Source organism: Paroedura picta, chromosome 13 (genome assembly GCF_049243985.1).
Source record: "Paroedura picta isolate Pp20150507F chromosome 13, Ppicta_v3.0, whole genome shotgun sequence".
NCBI lineage: Eukaryota > Metazoa > Chordata > Lepidosauria > Squamata > Gekkonidae > Paroedura > Paroedura picta.
This window is the reverse complement of record NC_135381.1, coordinates 9119230-9143930: the sequence shown is the minus strand read 5'-3', so window position 1 is coordinate 9143930 and position 24701 is coordinate 9119230. Positions and strand designations below refer to the sequence as shown.

The window sequence follows — 24701 nt, the reverse complement described above, 5'->3', positions numbered from 1 at the left end:
GCAGGGGGCTTCTGGGAATTGTAGTTCATGGACATCTGGAGGGCCGCAGTTTGACTACCCCTGCCCTATTCCTTGGTCATTTTAACTGGAGATTCTGGAGGATTGAACCTGGGAACTTCAGTATGAAAAGCAGAGGCTCTTCCACTGTGCCACGGTCCTTTCCACAGAACTGCCGGTTATTATCTCTAATGGTCTTGGGCCAGGATACAAGCTGGGATCGTGCACAATATCAGCTTCATACCTGCTTAATATAACACTTGAATGCTGCCAACACCATCTCGCTCTTCAGGGAAAACGTGTGCATCAAAGACATTCTGCAACTCTAATTGCTAATTGGAATGATTCTTTTATAGAGCTCAGCACCTAGGGATGCCAGCTCTGGACTGGAAATATCCTAGAGCAGGGTTAGTCAACCTGTGGTCCTCCAGATGTTCATGGACTACATTTCCCATGAGACCCTGCCAGCAAATTCTGGCAGGGGCTCATGGGAACTGTAGTCCGTTGACATATTTTATGTATGTATGTATGTATTTATTTATTATATTTATATACTGCCCTCCCCGGAGGCTCAGGGCGGTTTACATAATAACATAAGAACAATACATGGAACAGTCTATGGAGGACCACAGGTTGACTACCCCTGCCCTAGAGTCTTATGAGTCGGGACCCGGGGAGGGTGGAATTTGGGGAGGGACTTCAACCGGTTGTCAAGCCATAGAGACCAGTTCCCAAAGCAGCCATTTTCTTTGTGGGAACTGATCTCTGTTGCCTATGAACGAATTGGAATTTTAGGAGATTTCCAACCATGACCCAGGAGGTTGGCAACTCTATCTTGAATAGTACGCACTCAAAGGGTTTTACTCTTTAAGTCAGAAGAGAGGAACTCTGGTGCCACAGGATTCATCACCCCCTTCAATAACAAACTGGGGCATATTCAATAATTTTTTCTGGGTATAACAATATTTTGAATGATGCTGTAAACTTAGGAATCTGAGACCCCTGCTCTCATTCTTAGCAGCAAGATCATAGAATCATCGAATCATAAAGTTGGAAGAGGCCATACAGGCCATCTAGTCCAACCCCCTGCTCAACGCAGGATCAGCCCAAAGCATCCTAAAGCATCCTAAAGATCCTGAATATCTGTTGCCAGTAGCCCTAGGTTTTTTTTTTCAATACTGCATTTATATAAGCTTAAAAAAAAATGTTGTGTACAACATATGTCTTTCAATAAGGGTTAATTTTTTTAAAAAAAATACATTCTTCCATTCATAAAGAGAGACCCTTGTGCAAATAAACGGAGCGAAAAGGAGGCTGTCCTGGTCAAAGGTGATCTTTTGAAGATGGTCCCCAGATGGATTTGAGCAGATGTCCTCAGGGAAGGCATCCCAAAGATAAGATCAAACCCTAATTCAGAAGGAAGGTGAGGATGGGGTAGAGGTGGGGGAGAAGGGTGAGCCTGTCATCTTAAATTACCGGGGAGATGCCAGGTTTCCTTTTGACACTAAAGCAGCCAGACTGAAGGCAAGTTAAGGAAAAAAAATCTCCCCGTCCTTGGTTCCTTTGCCCCACAGTTTTCTCCTCCTTGGTCTGTTCTCCATCTTGCCCATGAGCTGCTGAGGAAAGACAGTGGTCTATAATCTCCCTAACCCAATCCTTACTGAGGACCATGTGCAGAGGTGTTCTCCTGGCATTACAAATTCCCTCCAGCCACTCCCTCACAGGAGACAAAAAAAAAGAGTTCCTGACACAAGCCAGTTAAGACTATTAACCATTCTTAAGGCCAGTTTACCTGACCTAATTGGCATGCTAAAAATGTGGGTTTGTGCGGACCTGCACAAAGCTTGGCATGCGGAACATTCTCCGCATGGCTTTTTGGGAACATCAATGGGCCCTACAGCTGCAATTGTATGCACTTACTGGGGATTACGACCCAGCAAACCGAGCTGGTTTTACTCCTGAGGAAACGTGCCTACGATCAGGCTGCTGATAGTAAACTGTCAAAAATCCAGAACAGATTTAGAGTCCAGTGGCACCTTTAAGACCAACAAAGTTTTACTCAAGGTATGAGCTTTCTTGCACACACACTTCCTCAGATACAGGAAAGCTCATATCTGTGGGGAACAATATCACCTACGCCATCAAAGCCTTATTCACTTGCTCATCTTCTAAGTCAGGGTCCTGGTTTAGCAGCTGGCAGATCCTTTCCCTCTACAAATCAGGGCGATCAAATCAAGTCATGGAGCGCTTGCATAGATCTCATCCCTCTAGACCCACACGTCTTCAGCTGTGGATGTTTCCACTGAAAACCATTCGTTTTTGCTGGTCGTCATGTTGGCCGGCCCCAGATTCAAAAACAATCTCTGCACTCAAGTGAAACTTTTGTTGTATCACTGATAGCAATGATGCTTTGATTTTCTTATCAGCCCCCTATATTTTTCTGTCTTTACCAACAACATATAGCTGGGGTCGTTTGGAAGGATGTGAGACTCATTCGCAGTCATCTGACTGCAAACTGACCCATATGGACAAATATCTAACCATGCTTAATCAAACATCGCTTCCCTTCTTGAGTTCACTGTAGGGACCAAGTAACTCATTTTATACCATTGCCGCAGGATACTACTGCCCCCTAGTGGGCTCCAGTACGATTGCTTCACAATAACATTTTGCTTCGTTATGTGAGTTTTCGTGGATCACGCATTTCTTCAAAAGAAAGTCTGACTTTATTCAATGGGGCTCACTCTCCAGTAAGTGAGCCTGGGTTTAAGTAGGGTTATTGGATGTGTTAGTAGATGCCCTCTTTTTTATTTTCTTTCTTTTGGGGGGGGACATGTTTTCAACTGGGTTCTTCTTACAAAACTGACAAAAATGTCCTGGTTTAAAGTTGGAAGGTTAGGAATAGTAGCAATAAACACAGCTTAAATAGGGCTGTTTGAGATTTTTCATAGTGATCAGTTCTTTGAAGGGGTCAGTTGGGAAAGAGGTCTTATTTATTATAGAACTGGATTATGCCGCCATTTTATTGTTGTGGTTTTATTGTTTTTTGGGATTATATTGTAAACCACCACGAGCCGGCTGAGTCCTGGAGTGGCGGTTAATAAATGCTAATATAAATAAATGATGATGTTATCCATTCAGTTGTGTCCAACCCTCGGTGATTCTATAAGAAAGTTTTTGCCATACATCTCTGTCAATGACTGCTTCGTTTAGTTGGTTCATGGTCATCCCTGCATTGGCTTTGATCGTGTCGAGCCAGCGGATCCTCTGGTGACCACGTTTCCTTTTGCCGTTGACCATGCCGAGCATTAATGATTTTTCTAGCGAGTTTGATCGCATGATGTGTCCAAAGGAAGTGAGCTTCAGCCGTAATATCTTGCCTTCTAATGAAGTTGGTTTGCTCCTCTCTAACACTATCTTGTTGGTAACTTTGGCTGTCCTTGGTATTTGCAGCATTCGTCTCCAGCACCATAATTCGAAAGCATCTATTCTCCTCCTGTCTTCCTTCTTCAGGGTCCAGCTTTCGCATCCATAGCTTGTTAAGGGGAAGACAACGGCGTTGACTAGCCGGCACTTTGTATTCAGGCTGATTACTTTTCTATATTCAGTTCAATAAATAAATAAAGAACAAATTTTCAGTGGGCAGCACAACTCCAACAGCACCTTTGGGACCCAAAAAAGATTTATTCAGCTGAGCTGAACAAATCTTTGTTGGTCCTTAAGGTGCCATCGGACCCAAATTCTGCTCTGATTCTGCTTGGCATGGAAAACATGGGGTGGCATTTTCCAAACGAAAACGTTTCATTTCAGCCTAAAGCTTCGCCTGGGCTACAACCAGCGCCTCCAGGTGGAATGTGTGTCTGGCTTGACGCTCTCACCTGGCGGATCTTCCCCCCCCCCCCCGCAGGAATTCGCCTCGCGCACGGAGGTAATGGCGAGAGGCGCCGTTCCCATGACAACGGGGCCCACCTGCCGACGGAGGACCAGCGGATGCAGGAGTCTGCGCATCCCTTTCGCCCTCCTTCCCTGGAGACCGGAGGGAAGAGGCGGCGTCTGGGCCCGAGAATGACCCGGCAGTGGAAGAGGCGGCGGCAATGGCCGCCTCCTGAGGCTGCGGCGCCGGGTGAGTCCTCCGCAGGAGCGTGGTGGGGAGAAGCCTCGGCCTGGCTTGGCGAGCGGGGTTAGGCCGCGTCCCTCCCCTTCCCCCCGGGTTGCCATGTTATCGCCGGCCCTGGACTCGTTTGGGTTGCTGGGGAAGCGGGAATCGAACCTGTGGGGTCGCCGCCTCCCAGCCCCGCTTTGGGGGAGAGCCGGCAATGGAGAGGGGTCCGGGAGTGGGGGGGTCAAGCGCCCCCCCCTCGCCTCATTTTGGGGGTAAAGCGAAGGGTGGACGTAGGAGGTCAGTGTCACTTCCCAAAATCTTTGCAAACTTCGTGTCCGATTTGGAACCGGCCTTTAAACTTGGGGTGTGTAACTCAGCAGTGGCAATAAGGGTCTGGGGTGGGATTTTGTTTGCAAGACCAGCAAGAGATCTGTCCTGCCCAAGGATCGGACATGACCCAGCGCTTGCACAGGGTTTACCTTTACCTTTATTGCCAGCACGCGTACCCTGCAACCGCAATAATAATAGGTTGTCTGAGACAGGGAATTAATTCAAGCAGTGACTATGTTAACGGTGCAATTCGAAGGAGGGCTGCACCTTCGAAGCTCATTGAAGGGAAACACTGTGGCTTAGCTGTGGAAAGGGGGGGAAAGCCTGCTAAAGGGCTGATGTTGGGAGAGTGGCTCTTTCCTTCCAGAATTTTGAAGGCCGAGTGCAGTTCCGCCCAGGCCTTGGATTGCCTGCAGGCAGAGCTTCTGCATGGAAGCACCCCATAGTCTACTGGCATTCCCTTTTTAAGTGGACCGAAAGTGATTTTACTTTGATCTGGTTTAAACCAGTATCCCCTAGGGATCTGAGTGTTGCTCAGAAGGGAAGAGCATGGCATCCTGTGGAAGCTTCCCAAAATTCTGGGATATGGTGGTAGTGCTCTCCATTCACTGAAAGGTCCCTATGTAGATAGCAGCTGTGGAATGATGCCCCAGTAGCAAATCTGGCAGTAAGAATTCTGTTGCTGTTGTCAGCTAGCACAATCAAGGCTTTTGTCTTGCCTGCTGTGCTTTGCCTGCTGCTAGAAAAAATATATATAATATCTATTTTATAATAGCCATTTTTAAGCATACAAGAAGAGCCCTGCAGGATTAGGGCAGTGGTTCATCTAAGCCAGTACCCTGTTTCACACACTGGAAAAACAAATGCTCTGAAGGGTCAAGGAACAGGGCATAGAGCCCAAGGCCTCTGCCTTATGTTGCCTTCTAGCTCGGATATTTAGAGAGCTGCATGGGGATTTCCTTTAGTTACCATGGCAGGTAGCATTTTGATGGGCCTATTCTGCATGAATCTAATGCCCTACCGTTTCTTATGTCCATCATTAGGTCTGCTGGCAGGAAATTCCACTTTAAGTTGCCTTTTTAAAAAACTGAGTCCCAAACTCTCCAGGCATTCATCATAGGAAAAGTGTTCCAATCCCTCATTTTGATTGCTCCTGCACTTTTTCCAGCTTTGCAATATCCTCCTTTGAGCTACAGATACCAGAAACTGTACATAGTAGTCCAAATGAGACTGCGCTATGGATCTGTGCATGGATGTTACAGTGTTAGCAGTTTTATTTTCAGTCTCTTTCCTAATCCTGGCATGGGATTTGCCTTCCTCACTTCTGCCACATACCGAGTTGACATTTGCATGGAAGTATTCTTTCCAACCACAAGATTTCTTTCTTTCTAGTTAAGACCCACAAGCAAATTATCCATTCGTCAAAATGCTTATAACCTGCCTTCCAAAGTGACTTCAGCACCTGTAGCTGTATTATATTCATAAAATCTTAAAGCTGGAATTCAAAGGTTCTTTCTGATGCTCAGCTTGGGTATGTGTTGACATTTGTTTTTATTGACTTTTCTCTATGCCTAGCAATGAACTTGTTTATATTATTGACTCTAACAAAGACAATACATAGCAGTAACAGATAAGAAACAGTAGTTGAATTCATACAATGTGTAAATGGAAATGGGCAGGGGAAAATTTATATTTGTGGAATAACAGAGGAGACACCTTTGAAGTACAGCATAATCCTGGCAACATTGATCTGTTTATTATTTGCTGATCTTTTTAAAAATGTCATCATGAGTCTGTGACACATGTCACAAAGAGCTCATTTGGGGAAGGAGAAAGAAAGTAGAATTAACTTGTCCATTTAAAAATATGTAACCAGATTAAATTTTAAAAGGAAGGTACTTTTATGGAATCAATGATTTCTCAAGTCTTTGTCTGCAAAGATGGGAATGCTGAGATATAGGATTAATGTCTATGTGCTTGTGAAATAAAAATGGCTAGAAGAAACACAGGAGGCTATTATGGACTTTAAAAAAAAGATTTGTTGTCTTTTTCTAGGCTGAAAGAAGCCAATTTTTATTTTAAGTTCTGAGAGGCCTTTTAAATACACCGTGAAGATGAAGACTGTTCTTATGGTAGCAGAGAAACCGTCTCTGGCTCAGTCTATAGCAAAAATCCTTTCAAGAGGTAGGGATGAACATTTGTGGGGGGTTTTGTTTGTTTGTTTTGTTTGTTCCCAGTATTTCTCCATAGTAACATTTAAATCCGTTAAGGTCATACTCTCTCTTTCAAGGAAGTCTTGTTGAACTTCCAAGTAGAAAAAGAAGAACAAGAGTTGGTTCTTATGTGCCGCTTTTCTCTACCCGAAGGAGTCTAAAAGCGGCTTCCAATCACCTTCCCTTTCCTCTCCCCACAACAGACAACCTGTGAGGGAGGTGAGGCTGAGAGAGACCTGATATTACTGCTCTGTCAGTACAGCTTTACCAGTATTGTGGCGAGCCCAAGGTCACCCAGCTGGCTGCATGTGGGGGAGCGCAGAATCAAACCCATCTCACCAAATTAGAAATCCGCACTCCTAACCACTACAACAAGTAAACACACATGGGATCAGTTGTTCAGTGTATTTGGTTTGATTTATTATTTAATTTGTTTAATACCCCACCTTTCAGCCAGGCAAGATAGATGATGGTAACGGGGCAGCCTAAATTACAATTAAAACTCTCCTACTGCAAAGGAAAGAGCAGCATCAAAGCAACTGCTGATTCAAATAATATACTAAAAATTGCAGGCTAGGCAACAATTATTCTAATATAGCAAAGATGAGTTTTCCCAGTAAATTAGTTCTTTCGCAGTTGGAATGAAAATTTTCTAAAAATAAGTTCACCTTCTTCTCTCCTGAGATTGACCTCAGTTTCAGAATATACACTGTTTTAAAAGACCCATAGTGCATGCTGTTGCTACCGGTATGCCTGTGTCTTTTTGCCACAGGAAACATGTCCTCTCGCAAAGGGCTGAATGGAGCTTGCTCGGTGCATGAGTACACAGGATCGTTCCTAGGACAAAGTGCCCGCTTCAAGATGACATCAGTGTGTGGCCATGTGATGACGCTGGATTTTATAGGTAACGCACCTATTGTTGGCGTTTGACAATTTTATTGGGAGCAGCCGTGTTGCGTTAGTGCTGTTCCAAGACAAAAGGAAAACTGTACTGCAAAGGGCCTTGAATGAGAGGGTCTCTAGCTGAAGTAGGTGAGAGTCTTTGCTCAGACTTTGATGTAGAGTTCAGAATTTTAAAAGCCCCACATAGATTTGAAAGGCTCAATAGTTTTTTAATGGACTCAGTATCCTGTATCATTTGATTTCCTGTACTAGGCAAAAGTACAGATTGAATAATTACACAATGGATATATTTCAATCAGATTTCTAATCAGATTTCAGAAGCTAAGCAGGATCAGCCCTGGATAATACTAGGCTGGGAGACCACCAAGAAAGCCCAGGGTGAAGCGGGTAATGGCAGATGCCCTCTGTTCATCAGATGCCCTTGAAAACCATACAAGGTGCCATAAATTGGCTGCAGCACATTTCACTTTCGACAGGTCTTGCAGATTAGATGCCTTGGGATCTTCAGATGAATGTAGTTATGCACATCTTATAGCATCTGTATGGCACAGTGATCAGCAGAAGTAGAAAGCTACAAAGGTTCTAGAACTTTCCTGTGGTCGTATTAACGTTCCACTTAACTGTTTACCCTCTTGCTCTTCAGGAAAATACAACAACTGGGATAAAGTGGACCCAGCTGAACTTTTTAGCAAAGCACCAACGGAAAAGAAAGAAGCTAATCCCAAACTGAACATGGTGAAGTTTTTACAGGTATTTGCTCTCCAGAAGGTTTTTAAAGCAATCGTTTCACTTGCCTTAAAAAAAAAAACCCTTATCTGTCTCTTCTGTTTGAACTCCTTCTTTCACCAAGAACCTCAGGAAGGCATGCGTGACTCTGTGTTCCCCAGTTTTTATCCTCCTAACATTGTAAAGCAGATTACGTTGAGATAATTTTTTGGTACTTGCTGTGTGCCTCAGCAGACAATGCATTCCCACATCTGCCAGTCCTGTACCATAGTAGCTGTCTAGGCCTAGAGGGCTGTGGTTGCTCTTCTTCTCCTCCTCCTCTTCCTCCTCCTCTTTCTAGTTCCTTAAAATTTCCAAAACTTCAATTTCGGCTTGCATTCTCTATGCCTATAGCAGTAGGTTCTCTTTGATAATATGGAGAAGATAATGCTATTCCTATTCCAAACAGGAGGATTAACCAAGAAGCGCTTCATGGAATTGTCTTTCATTTTTTGTCTAATCGTTTGCAGAATTATCTGCATAGCATGCAACCAGCAATAGAAAGTCATTTAATAAAGACATTTTTACAGTCTGCAAAACAAAGAGGAAGAGGAACACAGATAGTTCAAACATATACAAACATTTCTGTCCCAAAATATTGCTTTGAATCCCTTTGGTGTAGTGGTTTGGTGTAGTGGTTAGGAGTGCAGACTTCTAATCTGGCATGCTGGCTTCGATTCTGCCCTCCCCCACGTGCAACCAGCTGGGTGACCTTGGGCTCATCACGGAACGGAGAAAGCTGTTCTGACCAAGCAGTAATATCAGGGCTCTCTCAGCCTCACCCACTCCACAGGGTGTCTGTTGTGGGGAGAGGAAAGGGAAAGCGACTGTAAGCCGCTTTGAGCCTCCTTCGGGTAGAGAAAAGCGGCATATAAGAGCAAACTCTTCTTCTTCAACTCTTTTAATACATAACTTTTTTAATGGGTTAGAACTGTATGTAATGACGAGATATTGTTGCTTCCTGGATTCCAAGTTCAGTAATCGTTTTGATCGACCTTTCATGGGTTAGCTGTGTTACTGTCTGTCTTCATTTTCCTTCTCCACTTTACTTCAGGATCATTCAAATCCCATCCCTAGTAAGAGCGCTCTTTGACTGCGACTGTATTCTAAGATACAATAGCTGATAGAGAGCCAGCTTGGGGTAGTGGTTAGAAGCGCAGATTGAAATGGAAATGCCTTCTCCCCCACATTCCCACCCCTTTCCCCCCTATTTGCATGGTTCAGGAATGGGAAACTTTTGCATTTCCAACCAACTGTAGCAAATATAACCAAATCCGGCCAGGAACTCAAAGCTGTAAAAAACAAAACCTAGCGGATAGAGAGAAGGGTACATAGGTACCTTTTTGTCAGAGGACCACATGTCTTTTTATTTCAGGTGGAGGGAAGAGGCTGTGATTATATTGTTCTCTGGCTGGATTGTGACAAGGAAGGTGAAAACATCTGCTTTGAGGTATGATTTCTGCAATAAAATTCCGTCTTCCCTGGGAACAGAGGCCAGTATTAGACTGGCCCACTTCCCCAGATTGTTCCATCCTATGCCCAATTATCCACCTGCTTGCCTTTTTGCCCATCCAGCAGGCCTGTTTGGGAACAGTTGTTGTTTATTATCTTGCCATCACTGTGAGTTATTGGTTTATGGGAGTTTTAATGGGAAATTTTAATGGTTTTAATGTATTGATTTTGTATCTGAAACACTGTAAACCGCCGTGAGCTGGTTCTCCGAGAGTGGCAGTCATACAAATTGAATAAATAATAATAATAAATAAAATAATAAAACAGGAATGTTCACGATACAGAATTAGAATATAACCAACATTCATATTTTACTGACAGCAGAGCTGGTGGGACCACACAGATGCTTTGGTATAATTTCTTATCTTTTTTTTCATAAATGTTGAAAAAAATTACATTTGATGGAATATGGGGAATTTTACATCACAGACATTGAGAGGAAAATGATGAATTTAAACTTCTTTTCCTTCCATGGTCATTAAATATTTTGGTCAGCATATTTTAAAGCTTGGCTCTTTAACCTTGAGGAATAGAAAGTTAACGCTGAATTTATTTTAGCTTTCCTGCAGCCTGCAATCACCTACAACTACAAGCATTGCAGCTAAATATACCCCCATAAGTTAAACATTGCCTGCATTAAAGTTTACTTATGTCCAGTTCACACTTACCTGGGAATACACCCTGGAACTCCAGGGAAAAGGTGCATAAGATAGGTCTGCATGTATTTTGTGCTACAAATTATTCCTTGTTGATTTTGCATTTTACAGGTGTTTATGCATTCCCTGTGGCTTGCACTAAAGGCAGGAGGGGTAGTTACATTTCTGTTGATCATCACTGAGAAGCTAAAGGGGCAGTTTGAATTTTGTGCCCATGGCAGAGTTGTGATTTGAATCGGGGACTTCCTGATTTGTATCCCTGCCTCTTAGCCATGCTGTATCCTGACAAGGAGATGTGAGAAAAACAAAGTTTTAAACGCATGGATTTAGCATAGCTAAAGGCATAGCTGTGGAATTTGTCACCAGAGAAGCAAAGAAAGTGCATTTTCTGCATGCAGACTGTGATGGACTTTGCACCAAACTTCTGGGGAAATTAATGAGAGATTTGCAGGAGTGCTGCAGAGTCCTATCTATTTTTCTGAGGCTTGTGCAGATGATATTCCCGGGGTACTTGATTGGCATGTACGCTGGTTCCTTCCTAGGTTCTGGATGCCACCTCCCCTGTGATGAATAAGCCCCGTGTCAACGAGCGGTCTGTGTACAGAGCTAAGTTCAGCTCCATCACCGACACAGACATTTGCAACGCCATGAACCACTTAGGAGAGCCCAACCACAACGAGGCTCTGTCGGTGGATGCCCGTCAGGAGCTGGACCTGAGGATTGGCTGTGCATTTACAAGGTCTCCGCCCGGCCTTTCTAGGCCACACTAATTACTTTTCTACCCTGCTTTGCCTTTCCTTGGTTCAGGTTGCCAGCTGGTCTGCATGTTGTGCTTACCCTGGGGAATGGCATCACAGATAGTGTGGTTGCTTAGCAAGAATCGTTTAAGCCAGGGGTAGTCAACCTGTGGTCCTCCAGAAGTCCATGGACTACAATTCCCATGAGCCCCTGCCAGCAAATGCTGGCAGGGGTTCATGGGAATTGTAGTCCATGGACATCTGGAGGACCACATTTATAGCCCACCTCCTGGATTTAAGGAGGAACTCACAGAGTGAGTCCATACAATTTACAGGATGGGCTATTCGATAAATAGTACAATAGGATTAGGGTTAGAGAACCTGTCAGAAATCTAAAAACAGATATGAAGCAAAACATAAGTTTTAGCATGACATGTTAAATGATTCAAAAATTACATAATGGGATACCAGCTTGAGTAAGCTAAACGCATAAAGTGTAGGCTGCTGTTCCTAATTATTTATCTTATATTGGTTCTTTTAGGTTTCAGACAAAATACTTCCAAGGGAAATACGGCAATTTGGACAGCTCACTAATATCCTTTGGACCCTGCCAGACCCCAACGCTGGGCTTTTGTGTAGAGCGGCATGATAAAATCCAGTCATTCAAGCCTGAAACCTACTGGGTACTGCAAGCCAAAGTAAGTTGTAGCCCCCTTTTGTGTCCCACAGTACATCTGATTGGTGCAGTTTTACTGATGATAAAGGGACTTCCAGTCCCAAGTTTCAGAAGGTGTCACCGATTTCTAGCCTGAACAGCAGGTGGAACGTGCTTCAGTTTCTCTGTTGAGTTTCTCTGTTGGATGCTTAACTCACTTTCTCAGCCTGGGGTTGATTGGATGGATGGATGAATGGATGGATATGGGCTGGAGGAGATGGGAAGAGAAAAGGGCTCCTGGGTAGCACCACTTCTGGGCTTTCTCAAAGCCTGAAGAATTTTTCAGGAGTTTCTCAATGGTAGAAAAGTTGAGAAAGGCTGCTCTACTTCCTAAGGATGAGGGGTGGCATGGACTGGACATTCATAATGCTCTTAAAACTTTCGTGGTTAGAACTTCAGCCATCGGGAAATTTTGTTGATGTTTTACATGCCAGTGTCCTGCCAGTGGCAGAATGCCACAGTGTCGATATACAGTCGCAATGATTCCATCAGTTAACCTGGCAAATTGGTTCTGAACTGAAGGTATAAGCCCCTTTGTATTCCTTCCCCTTGCCGGCAGGTTAACCCTGAAAAAGAAAGTTGTCTGACTCTGGAGTGGGACAGAGTGAGAGTATTTGACCGAGAGATTGCTCAGATGTTCCTGAACATAACGAAGGTAGCAAAGGAAGCCAAGGTACGAATATAGAATTATTTACGCAGAGAGAGTCTTGTCTTTAAAACTCCTGTTGTTTGAATCCATGGGGAAGACCTTGAAGATGCATGGTTCTACAGCGATGCCAAAGATAAGCAGATCCTGCATTGGGGAGTCCCAAATATCCCACCTTGAATCTATGCTCTTGTAAGGCATAAATGTATGAAGGTATGCCAAGCTACAGGTGTTACTGTTTTCTTACATGGCACTTCAGTCTTTTGAACTAAGAGTGTGGAGTAAAAATATGCAGGCTTCCTTCTCCCTGTTCTATATGTAGTGAGACCAAACATCAGTGGCTTTTTCTTCCGATCTCTGCTTGCTCGTTGGTCTGTTTTATGGCATTTTTACCTTGGGATTTTCAACCAGAAACAGGGTCCAGAAGAGGCTCCCAGGCATGCACAACCCATATAAATGGCTGCTTAACTTGTTGCTTTGAGATCCACCATGGTGTATTGGTTAAGAGCGGCGGACTCTAATTTGGAGAACTGAGTTTGATTCCCCACTCCTCTTCCTGAGGCCTGCTGAGTGACCTCAGGCCAGTCCCAGTTCTCTCAGAGCTCTCTCTCAGCCCAGCTACCTCACAAGGTGTCTGTTGTGAGGAGACAAAGAGAAAGATGTTTGTAAGCCACATTGAGATTCTTTGGAGCAGAGCTGGCTTTCTTAACCGGGGTTTTATGAATCCCTGGAGTTTCTTGATGGCCAAGGAAGTTTCCCAAATGGGTGGGAGTTAATTAATTTTTAATATATTTAAAAAATGTTAAACATTAATTGGGTGGTATGATCATAGATGGTGATATCAACCCCGCCTCTTCTCAAAATGGCCTGGAGGGGGTGGGGAGGGGCCCCAGGTGGGTGTGTCCACAGCTCTGCTTCCCAGCCCTATTCTGGACGATCATGCCAATTCTGGGGTTTCTCGAAGCCTGAAAAAATTTTCAGGGGTTTCTCAATGGCAAAAAAGTTAAGAAAGGCTGGAGCAGAGAAAAGTGGGACATAGAAAACAAACTCTTCCTCCATCTTCTTGAGGATTAAAAACAAAAGCTAAATTTTAAAGAGACGAAAAACGGGGTGGAGATTTGGGGCTGGCACAATTTGCAACGTGGCCAAAACAGAGCCAGCCAGCTCATGCTGCAAATGCACTCTCCATCTCAGAGAGGATTAGCGGTATGTGTGAAAAGAACACGGCAGGTATGCTTCAGAGTGCAGCAGCAGCAGTTCTTTCTTTTTCAAATGTATGCATGTAAACACCATGAAATTAAGAATTATAAGCAATTAGTGCAGGTGGTAATTAGCTGAAATCCATAGAGCCTGTGGAGGTTTGCAAAATAACTAGTAACAAAACCTGCTGGGTGTACCACGTCTACTTCAAGTACGACTTTGGATTCCATCCAGCCTTTCTAGTATACAGAAGTGGATAACTGTATCCAGGTCACCTGTTTCAGGCACATCCTTAAGCTAGTTGCCAAGCCCTTGAAAGCAAAGTGTGGGCTCTTGTGAAGCTTAACAGAGCAATCCTAAATAGATCTGCTAAAGATCCCAGTGAGTTCTGTTCAGCAGGACTTACTCCCATGAAAATGTTTTTAGGATTGCAGTAGACCCCTCCCATCTCCTATCTGTTGGCATCGGCTCATGAGCGCAGCCCGCCTAACAATTTCCTATAACAGGAATCCAACTATTTTCCACCTGCCACAGAAATGTGAGCATTGTGCTTTCCAGGGAGATGTATCCGAGCACATCGTGCTCTCACCAGCTGCGACTGAGTGGATTGGAAACTTAGATGTTAAAGTTCAGGGGGATTGCCAAATCAGTCTGCATGACCGTTGTAACTAGTTGGCTACAGATTTTATATTATTTATATGCTCCTTGTGGGCTGCTCTGCCATTCGATAAATAGATACCCATGTTTTCCTGTGCAGCCCCTTCGAGGCATGTCAGCTTCGTCTCTCTTAAAGGGGGGAAGCATGCTACAGTTCTTTTCCTGCTTCTCATCCCTAAAACATCCCCCCCTCCTCACCCGAGGATCTTCTTCTGTGCCGTAGGTGGAATCTGTGAGCAGGAAGGAGAAGGCCAAGCAAAGACCTCTGGCTCTGAACACTGTAGAAATGTTGAGGGTCGCCAGCGCGGCTTTGGGTGAGTTGAAACCACAGTAGCATAACTCTGGCACCTCAAGCATGTCCCTCGCAAGCCTTTTGTAAACGAAGGCGAGTTCGTTAAGGCAGGGGTAGTCAACCTGTTGTCCTCCAGATGTCCATGGACTACAATTCCCATGAGCCCCTGAACATCTGGAGGACCACAGGTTGACTACCCCAGCTGTAAGGTATCCAGCAGGACCTGTTAATGATAGCACATGGTGTACGAGCAAAACTCCCCAAATTGGCCTTGCTTTGCCCTGGCAACCCTATTTTCTTTGTGTCTTCAGCGTGGGCACATTCTGGGACAGATTTAAGTGTGAAACAAAAAGTATTTTTTATTTATTTTATTTTATTTATTGTATTTATATACTGCCCTCGCCAAAGGCTCAGGGCGGCTTACATGAAACAAGAAAATGATACAGGTAACATCATTTATAGTAACAACAAGGTGATAACAACAATAACATTAACATAATAACAACAACAGTGACATGAAAGAATGGTGGAAACTGTAAGGAGCCTCAGCTCAACTCTTACTGAGACCCAGTGGGTTGGGCAGATTCGTAGCAGTTGTAATAGGAGGTGGGGAGGCTTGGGGGCCTGTTGGGAGCGATGGTTTAGGTCGACCTCAACCAAATGCTTGGCGGAGGAGCTCCCTTTTGCAGGCCTTGCGGAACTGTTCTGGTTCCGTCAGAGCCCTGATCTCCTCTGGGAGCTTGTTCCACGAGGTGGAGGCCAAAATGGAGAAAGCTGGTTGATCCTGAATGCTTTACACATCAATGTTTTGTCGTTAACAACTAAAACGTTTCCTTCAAAATTACATCTAGGGATGGGGCCGCAGCACACAATGCAGATAGCTGAGCGGCTTTATACCCAAGGTTATATTAGTTACCCTCGGACGGAAACGACCCACTATCCGGAGAATTTTGATTTAAAGGGCTCTTTGCGACAACAGGCGAATAACCCTTACTGGGCAGAAACGGTAAGTCTGCGAAGCTTAACTTTTATATACCGACTGACATTTTGTGCACTAGAGAGGCCAGTGTCAAGCTCTCTTTTCTTTGAAATGCCTGACCTTGCTAAGTTCAGTGGGAGTCGGTTGGGGCATGATCCAGCCTGAGGGGACTACCACACGGTGACAAGCCCCCCCAGTGGCCCGTTTGTGGCTCCACGTTCAGCACAATGGCAGTGGGGCGTCCACGTGGCAGATCATGTTTTCCCTGCCCCGGAACCCCCCTCCCTGCATGCCACTGCAGGTCTTGTTGTTTATTTGTTTACAACAGGGGTAGTCAAACTGCGGCCCTCCAGATGTCCATGGACTACAATTCCCAGGAGCCCTTGCCAGCATTCGCCAGCGAATGCTGGCAAGGGCTCCTGGGAATTGTAGTCCATGGACATCTGGAGGGCCGCAGTTTGACTACCCCTGGTTTACAAGTTTCTGTAGCATTATAGCTTGCAGGGGGAACTCGGGGTAGTAAAAATTGGGTTTATGTGATCAGGAAAGATCCAATCTTTCCCTGTTTTAGTGGGATACCCTGGCTTTACTGTCTTCCCAAATAGGTCATACTGAAGCAGGTTTTGGAACGATCACTGGAAAGCCAGAAGGTGCTGCTGTGCAGCTGTAATATTGTGTGAAAACAGAGGAAACCCCAAACTGCTCCCAATTAAAATCCAAACCAGGCCAGATGCCCAGTTTGGAAGCAGTCTGAGTTAAGCACTTTGGGTGCCCATTTATCTCAACAAGAGAGTTAAGCACAGGTTTCAACCACTGGGTTGTGGGAGTGTTGAGTTTATTTTATTTATTTACAACCATTGTATCCCGCCTTTCTGCCTTTAAGATGGGTCGTGTACTTTATTTAATGATTAAATGTATAGACAGCCCTTCTCCGCGAACACATTGCAGTAAAATACAAGAAAATACCTCATGCTCTGTTTTCCTGCTTATTCTCCATGTATTCAGCGGTGGGATGTTCTGAAGAGGGAAGGAGAGAGACCCATGTGATATTATTCACTTGTTCTGGCCTCAACCATAAGACTGATTTTACTGTTTTACTGGCCTTGTGAAACTTAAGTAGTTCCGTCAGGGCCTGGATCTCAGCTGGCAACTGATTCCACCAGGTGGGGGGCCAAGGCCGAGAAGGCCCTGATTCCCGTCAAGGCCAGCTGAAGACCCATCAGCCGAGAAATCAGGAGGGATGAAGAACAAGCCTACGATGGCATAGAAACTTCGGCTTGCTTTGTCTCTCTTGTCGAGGCCAGGCACGCTTCTTTTGGGCCAGGACCACCAGCATGCTGGTATTTGAAGATCGTCATGTTCTTCTGGGGGAGTATTGGGAAAGGCTATCTAATCCTTAGCCCCACAGCACATTTCATGCTGTTTTTCTTGTTTCCGCACAGGTAAAAGCACTACTGTCGGAAGGTATTAACAAACCGAGGAAGGGCCACGATGCAGGTGACCATCCCCCAATCACTCCGATGAGAGCTGCCTCAGAAGCTGAACTAGGTGCTCAGCCGTTCCTCGCTCTAACCTCCTAAGAATGGCCAGCCATGTATAGACCTCAGGGAGAAGGCAGGACTTCCCAGCAAGGGCCATAGAGAGAGCTTGCTAATAAAACCATTGCTGCCCTGAAACGTGGGAGGATGCCTCCAGCTACTTTTGGGTCTGGAACGCCATTAGCTAGGACTAGCTGCGGTTAATATGACCTTATACTCTGTCCAAGAGACAAGTATTTACTTATATGAACTTTGTCTGAAACACTAATAATTTGTCCCTTGACAAAGCCAGTAGGCGAAACACATTGGGACTTGTATGAAGTAAGAATTAAAAAACAACTGAAACTGAAGAGAGACAACTCTATTTTGGATATTTTTTTATTGCCATATTGGTGTCCCAGTGCATTTGTACTATTCTACTTTTGAGCAAATGGCAAGCTGATCTGTGTGGGTAATTGTCCTTCTGTATTTCCAGGTGGCGACGGCTGGAGATTATACGAATATATCACGAGGCATTTCATAGCCACGGTCAGTCCTGATTGTAAATACCTCCAAACCACCATAGCTTTCAGCATTGGTCCTGAATGTTTCACCTGCATAGGAAAGACTGTTATTTCAGCAGGTGAGTGAATGGAAGAATGAAATGCATGCCTTTTCAGTTCCAGTGGTTTTTAATCCTTCTGCCTGTTTGAATTATTGCCTATTGGAAAGGGGTTACGAGAAGTGTGCCTTAAAAAAAAATCCCTGACTTTTGCCATTTCGTGTCCTGTACCCTGATGACCACTTTCTCTAAGAGCCTTGAGTTTAGGAGAATATAAATAAAGCATTGGGGGAATTTTATAGTCTAAAGTCAATAGGTGAAATTAAACACTGAATTTTGAAGGCTCTGAGAAATATTGCCCTATGTGCTAAAACTGTCTGGGGGAAGCAAGTTGCTTGGAAACTGAAGAAGAGTTGGTTTTTATACCCTGTTTTTCACTATGACCGTTCACGCACTGGAGGTTTCATGCCAGGCTGCAGGCTGGAGTTTTAGTCATGGCAGGTTGCCCCACCTCTTCCTGCACCCACATGGGGGAGCATTTGGCCTGGTGCACCTCGTCCATCCCCAATTTGTGCTTCTGCACGGGAGCTGGGGCAGTGAAGTTCCCAGTGCGTAAATTGTCTATCTGAAGTCATTCTCGCTTTTAAGGAAATTTGCTAGCTATACCACACAGAGGAGAAAATATCTTCCATTTGGGGAGAATTACTCATTATCCAATGGTATTAATTAAAACAGGCTTCTGTTTATAACTCTGCTAAGGGAAAAATGTTAAGCTGTTATAACATGGTTAGTATGAGCTGAGACAATGTGGGAAAACGTCGATGCTTTCGTATATATACATGCATGCTCATGCCCCTTGCCTATGAATTGTTTTTCTCATGGCGCTTTTTGAATTGTCTTCAGGTTTCACAGAGATCATGCCCTGGCAGAGCATTCCCCCTGAAGAAAGTCTTCCGAGCTGTGACAGAGGAGATACTTTCCCCATCAGTGAAGTCAAGTTGTTAGAAAAACAAACCAACCCACCCGATTACCTGACCGAAGCAGAGCTGATCACCCTGATGGAAAAACATGGCATTGGTAGGAGCTAAAAATTAGACACATGAGATACCCATCAAGCCCAAGAGGCATTACTCTGTAAAGCAGGACCCCAAGTCAACAAGCTGTTTACTAGTCAGCCCTTCCACAGTTAGCAATTGGAGATCTTTAGTCCATTCCAGTGGACCAATCAACCTCTTACCAAACCTAAAGAAAAATTAAGAATTTGGGATAGGTCAAAGGATCAGTTTCTGGAACTTTTGTCCTTTTGTCAAGCTTGGATCTCAAGGGCACAAAATTGTGCTGTCCACCGAGAGTTCTGAGGCTTTTCATCCAATGCAAGTTCTCGAATCTTGCACTAGATTGACAGGCCATGCCGTCCATTACTAGGCAAATAAGTTTGGCTTATGCTGTGGGTAAGGAATTCAGTATATCAAGCTCGCCAGTTAGGTCCTTTTGGAGGACTCTGATCATGGGACACATGGGTTGGGAATGCTAAAACAATACTTTGCATCTATTAGGAACGGATGCCAGCATCCCAGTCCACATCAACAACATCTGCCAGCGCAACTATGTCACTGTGGAAAGCGGCCGCAGACTGAAACCTACAAACCTGGGCATCGTTCTGGTCCACGGCTACTATAAAATAGGTCAGTGGGCTTCATTGGTTTAGTATGCAGTTGTTGAACCGATCTGTGGAACAGGGGTGGGCCAAAACTGTGGCTCTCCAGATGTCTGTGGACTACAATTCCCATGAGCCCCTGCCAGCTGGCAGGGGCTCATGGGAATTGTAGTCCACTGACATCTGGAGAGCCACAGTTTGGCCATCCCTGCTTGGTTTCCATAGGAATGATGGCTTAATGCAGTGTCTTGGGAGCACTGTGGCACCTGCCAGTGGGTTTCTTAATGCAGCTTTGCCACTTTTCCAAAGCAAAAAGCTTCCTAGTAGAAGGATGCTTGGCTTGCAACTTCCCAACGTTTTATGACTGGTCACAATACCTTGCAACAGACACTTTCTGATGGGTCCCGGCCCTCCACAGCAGCCTTCTTTGTTCTCAGAAATTGAAAGGCACCCACAATCTTGACAAGACTCTGAACCCCTGGTCTTATTCAAGGGGAGAAATAGTAAAACAAAAAGGGTTAAAACATGCAGCCTGCTAATCTCTCTTAACCGCTTCCATTTAAGTGAATGGGATCTGTGCAACAGGACCAATACGCTCTTGCCTAGAGCTTTTTCAGTACAGCGGGTCTTGGCTCATTGTCCATATTGCCCACTATATTAGCCTTTGGTCGCTTTTCTGAGTTCCGTTGTCTCCCTCCGGGTTTTTCTTTTAGATGCCGAGCTGGTGCTGCCCACGATCCGGAGCGCAGTGGAGAAGCAGCTTAATCTGATTGCTCTGGGTAAAGCGAATTACCACCAAGTGCTGGAGCACACCCTGGACGTCTTCAAAAGAAAGTTCCACTACTTTGTGGATTCAATCTCTGGTAAGTGATCCTTTACACTGGACTCTGTGTTCATGCGTGTTTTGCATGCAGGGGTGGCCAAAAGGTCCCTTTATTGTTTTTTATTGCACTGTTAGTAAAAATGAACTTACTGCCAATCTTCATGCTCAAGAGAAATGCCCAGTTTGATGGTGGTGGTCTAACTACATTGAGGTCCTGCGGACTGCTGCAGTCTTGAGCAGGGAAGAAGAGAAGAAAAATCCACATTTGTGAACAGGACATAATTCAAAGGGTCAAAGCACATGACACTTGGCACCTTTTTCCCCTGTCCCTGCCACAGTGATCTCCCTCTGCCAAGCCTTCTAGGCTCTGACACAAACGTTTGCTTCCTTCCGCCCACCCCCACTTTCACAAATAAAATCCACTTGGAAAAAAAACGATTGCATTCTGAACAGCACTTTGAGGTAAGTCCTGTCGGCACCAGTGGGACTGAATTCCAAACAGGTGTGAATGCTTGACTTTGTTCTGTAGAATTTGGGCTGGTTATGATGCAGACCTCCAACATGTTAGATTGGAAACATGCCGAAGAATCCCTGAACAATCCCGCCTCATTAGACTATCCATGGTGCAAAAGAGGACACTCTTTTTTGTTTTAAGCATTTCACAGGTTCAATTTCTTGTCACCTGTTGCTGCAAGCAAGAGAAGGTAATGCTGGCGGGTGGAGTATAACATTTCTGGGACCTTCCTTTTTGGCAGGGATGGATGAATTGATGGAAGTGTCCTTTTCGCCGCTGGCTGCCACCGGCAAACCCCTCTCCCGCTGTGGGAAGTGTCACCGCTTTATGAAGTACATCCAGGTAAAGGGAGCCTCGAATTTGACACAGTGCAGGGGAGCAAACTGATAGCTAAGCATCTGATGAACTGATTGTGCAGACATCAGAGCCGTGCCAGAGTTAAGTGGAAACCCGCTTAGCCTTTTTCCGTTTTGCTGACTGAAGGAGGACTTGCAAGTCAAACGAGGAGATGTCTTTCTTTCTTTACAATGTTTGTTTCCTTTGTTTTTTCCAGGCCAAGCCGAGCCGCCTGCACTGCTCTCACTGTGACGAGACCTACACCCTTCCCCAGAATGGTACCATCAAACTCTACAAAGAGTTGCGGTGCCCTCTGGATGACTTTGAGTTGGTGCTGTGGTCCTCTGGGTCTCGAGGGAAGAGTTACCCGCTGTGCCCTTACTGTTACAACCACCCTCCTTTCAGGGACATGAAAAAAGGTTTGGCTCTTTAATAGTTGAACCTTAAATTGGTTAGATCCCCTTTTGTGATGCATTTTTAATAACCTTCCTCTCATTGCTGCTGGAGAAAGACCTTTTGTAGTTGCAAGTCTCACAGCTCTGGCAAAACATACTCAAATATCCTGAGCGTTAGGATCCCTAACAATAGTTTATCAGGGCATGCACACTTGTATCAAGCAGCAGCTGGACAGATAGTACTCCTGGATGCTTGAGGCTGATCCAGCATTGAGCAAGTGGTTGGACTAGATGGCTTGGATGGCCCCCTTCCCACTGTAGGATTCTATGAGTCTAGTTCAGCAGTGGAAGGGGCTAACTAAGGAGGTGGCGAGCTCCCCCTCAGTGGGAGTCTTCAAGCAGTGGCTGGACAGATACTTCTGGATGCCTTAGGTTGATCCTGCATGGAGCAGGGGGTTTTGGACTACATGGCCTGTAGGGCCCCTCCCAACTCTAGGATTCTATGACTATCTCCAACCTACAAAACTCACTTGGCAGGTATGGTGCAGAGGTCCTGGCCAGCCTCACTCTGTTCATTCACAGCTGAACACAGGTGGGGAGGGATGGCAACATCCAAGGGAAGGGGAATAGCCTTCTCTCCAGATAAAAACATTAGGCTCTGTATCTTTTTCTGCCATTGTCATATGGCATGTGTAGTGTACCCAGGAGATCTGAAGACTGCCTGGCAGGGACATTCGGAGATGGTTTGCTATTTCCTGCGTCTGCGTCATGACCCCTAGTGTTTCTTGGAGGAACTACCACCCAAACCCTTGGAGGTCTCCCATCCAAATCCTAGCCAGGGTTGGTCCTGCTTTGCTTCTGAGATCTGACGGGATTGGGCTAGCCTGGGCTAACCAGGTCAAGGCTTTCTGCTGTTGTCTGCTGATGTGGGAGTTCTCCTCTCAGGTATTAGCATTATAGATCACCCCTTGAGCCACCTTCAGCAGCAACTGAGAGGAAAAAGCAAGCGTCCCCTGTCGGCAGAGTACACTGCTGCCACTAGAGCTTAGAGTGGAAGAACTCTTTAATCTTTCCCCGTTTACAGGATTCAGGTGTGTTCCTGTTTTCCCTCCATCCAGGTTTTTTCCATCATCATCTTTGAAGGGCCACCTCTGGGCCTTTAGATGGAGACTAACCTGTGTGCTCCACGCACCTGGTAGAGCCCCACGTTGCCTTTGCAGATACAAGAATCATCCCTGATATGCAGATGGAGATAGTCTCTGCTGCCCTGCAATGGGGAGGGTTTTGGCCCAAAGGAAATGTGCCTGCCATGCATTCCTGTCATACCTGAAGTATTTCTTCTTGTTTTTACTTGCAAGTCAGGCATAGACATGCTGAGCACATTCATTTCTGGCTGCCGTCTATAAACAGGAGCGAAGCGGCTTCTGACAGTACTATTTTTCATGTTTTGAGTGAGTGCTTTGGGAATGCTCCTGTGAGTGAAAGCTGTAGGGCCTGAACACTGGTTGATCAATGAAAACTTAGTTGGATGCAGATATCTATCAAGCCCAATTGGTGTTCTGATCTTTCCCAGCAGAAGGAGCCTGAAGCCAGCCAGGGCTGTTCTCATCAACCAGGTTGTTCGGGGAAGCGTTAGGGCTACAAATGTACCAGGATGCGCAAAATACGCACTCGAGTGCCAAATCTAAGAGGCACTGCGAAATCTTCCAGATCCCACCTTTCACTGCTAAAAGGGTGTTTCTAGTTTTCACCATTGTGGTGGGGGGGGGGGGGAACCTACATTGAACAAAGTTTGGAAGAGACTGAAAAGATTTTCTTAATTAAATCTTCTAGCATTCCATTCCATGGAATGAAATGCCTTCCATTAGCACAGGTCCCTCTTCTTTCTCCATGGCTTCAAATATTTGTTCTTATGTACCCAGCTTCCAAATGCTCATACCTCCGTTATTTCCCAACTACCGTATCTTAATGCCTGTCAGGATCTCTCACAGGTTTCCTGATATCCTGCCACGTTTTGTACTTTCCTCAGGAATGGGCTGTAACGAGTGCACCCACCCCACCTGCCAACATTCGCTGAACATGCTTGGAATTGGGCAGTGCGTGGAATGTGAGAATGGGGTCCTGGTGCTCGACCCTACCTCTGGGCCCAAGTGGAAGATGGCCTGCAACAAATGCAACGTGATTGTACACTTCTTTGAAAACGCCCACAAGGTACGCGTCTCGGCGGAGACCTGCGAGTCATGCGAGGCTGCCCTGGTGGACGTGGATTTCAACAAAGCCAAGTCTCCTCTCCCTGGGAATGAGACGCAGCATTCCGGGTGTGTGTTCTGTGATCCTGTCTTCCAAGACCTGGTTGAACTGAAGCATGCAACAATGAAACATCCTATGCACCGGGGAGGACAGGGGAAAAGGCAAGGCCGAGGAAGAGGGAAAGGCAGGAGGCCCGGAGGAAGGCCGAACCCAAAGAGGCCAAAAGACAAAATGGCTGCCCTGGCTGCTTATTTTGTGTAACAGTGTCTGTCAAACAATAAAACTTCATACAAAGTCTTTGTTTCCGATCTTCATGTCACTTCCTTCAACCATAAAATCTTTAAAGTTAACTACCTTGTATTAGTCAAATAAGAGGTCCACTGTTCTTAACCACTAAGGCTTGCTCTTAGTGACCAGTGACTATCATGGTCCAATCAACATAAAAATATACATCATCCAGAAAATATTGTAAAGAATCTTACACAAAATTTAGGTCATCTTGAGCTTTGCTTAATATGGGCGGACCATAATGCAAAATGTTGTCAATTTCAGCAAACCAAAAGGGCTTTTGTTTGCAGGGTGAGTTTTTAATGCAACTATAAAAATGCTCCTTCATGTACCTAACAAGATGGGTTCCAGCCCCTTAAAATGTCTGCTTCCATAAATGATATGAGCTGCCCCCAAGGCTCTGTTATTTGGGAAAGATCCAAAACAGCAGAATTTATGTGGCACTTTAAGCTTTTTATTCTATCGTAATTTTTACACAGGCTCTAGCCTTGGTAACTATAAACTGGCTACAGTCTGCAAAACTGCCTGATCGATTTTTAAAATCCCAGATTCATGTTTATATGGAAGGAGGAAGGATGACGGGGAGGGAATATTCTCAGAAAATCAAAAACCCATAATCTTATGACACCTCAAAGGCTAGCAAAAGTCTATTCCA

General features: G+C 45.1%; 1 protein-coding gene across 2 annotated transcripts; it reads left to right on the top strand.

Moving 5' to 3' along the window:
* The first annotated feature begins 3946 nt into the window (after window positions 1-3946).
* TOP3B (DNA topoisomerase III beta) lies at window positions 3947-24066 on the top strand. Of its 2 annotated transcripts, none has more exons than XM_077308038.1 (19): window positions 3947-4120; window positions 5822-5960; window positions 6485-6613; window positions 7415-7546; window positions 8189-8295; window positions 9686-9760; window positions 11021-11217; window positions 11757-11913; window positions 12490-12603; window positions 14657-14747; window positions 15577-15731; window positions 17147-17252; window positions 17718-17864; window positions 18687-18860; window positions 19340-19468; window positions 20154-20303; window positions 21019-21119; window positions 21331-21532; window positions 23538-24066. In XM_077308038.1, exons 3-19 carry the CDS (start codon window positions 6544-6546, stop codon window positions 24017-24019), a joined length of 2589 nt encoding a protein of 862 aa, XP_077164153.1. In that variant the 5' UTR covers window positions 3947-4120; window positions 5822-5960; window positions 6485-6543; the 3' UTR covers window positions 24020-24066. The 2 variants fall into 2 exon arrangements, with proteins under 2 accessions (XP_077164153.1, XP_077164154.1); XM_077308039.1 differs by lacking the exon at window positions 3947-4120 and adding an exon at window positions 4191-4396.
* Window positions 24067-24701: the final 635 nt, after the last annotated feature.

Bases quoted from the DNA above. Each gene is read 5' to 3' on its own strand.
- TOP3B (XM_077308038.1), top strand. From the start codon at position 6,544: ATGAAGACTGTTCTTATGGTAGCAGAGAAACCGTCTCTGGCTCAGTCT. The intron at 19,469-20,153 runs GTCAGTGGGCTT...TTTTTCTTTTAG, and splicing joins CCACGGCTACTATAAAATAG to ATGCCGAGCTGGTGCTGCCC. The intron at 21,120-21,330 runs GTAAAGGGAGCC...TGTTTTTTCCAG, and splicing joins GCTTTATGAAGTACATCCAG to GCCAAGCCGAGCCGCCTGCA.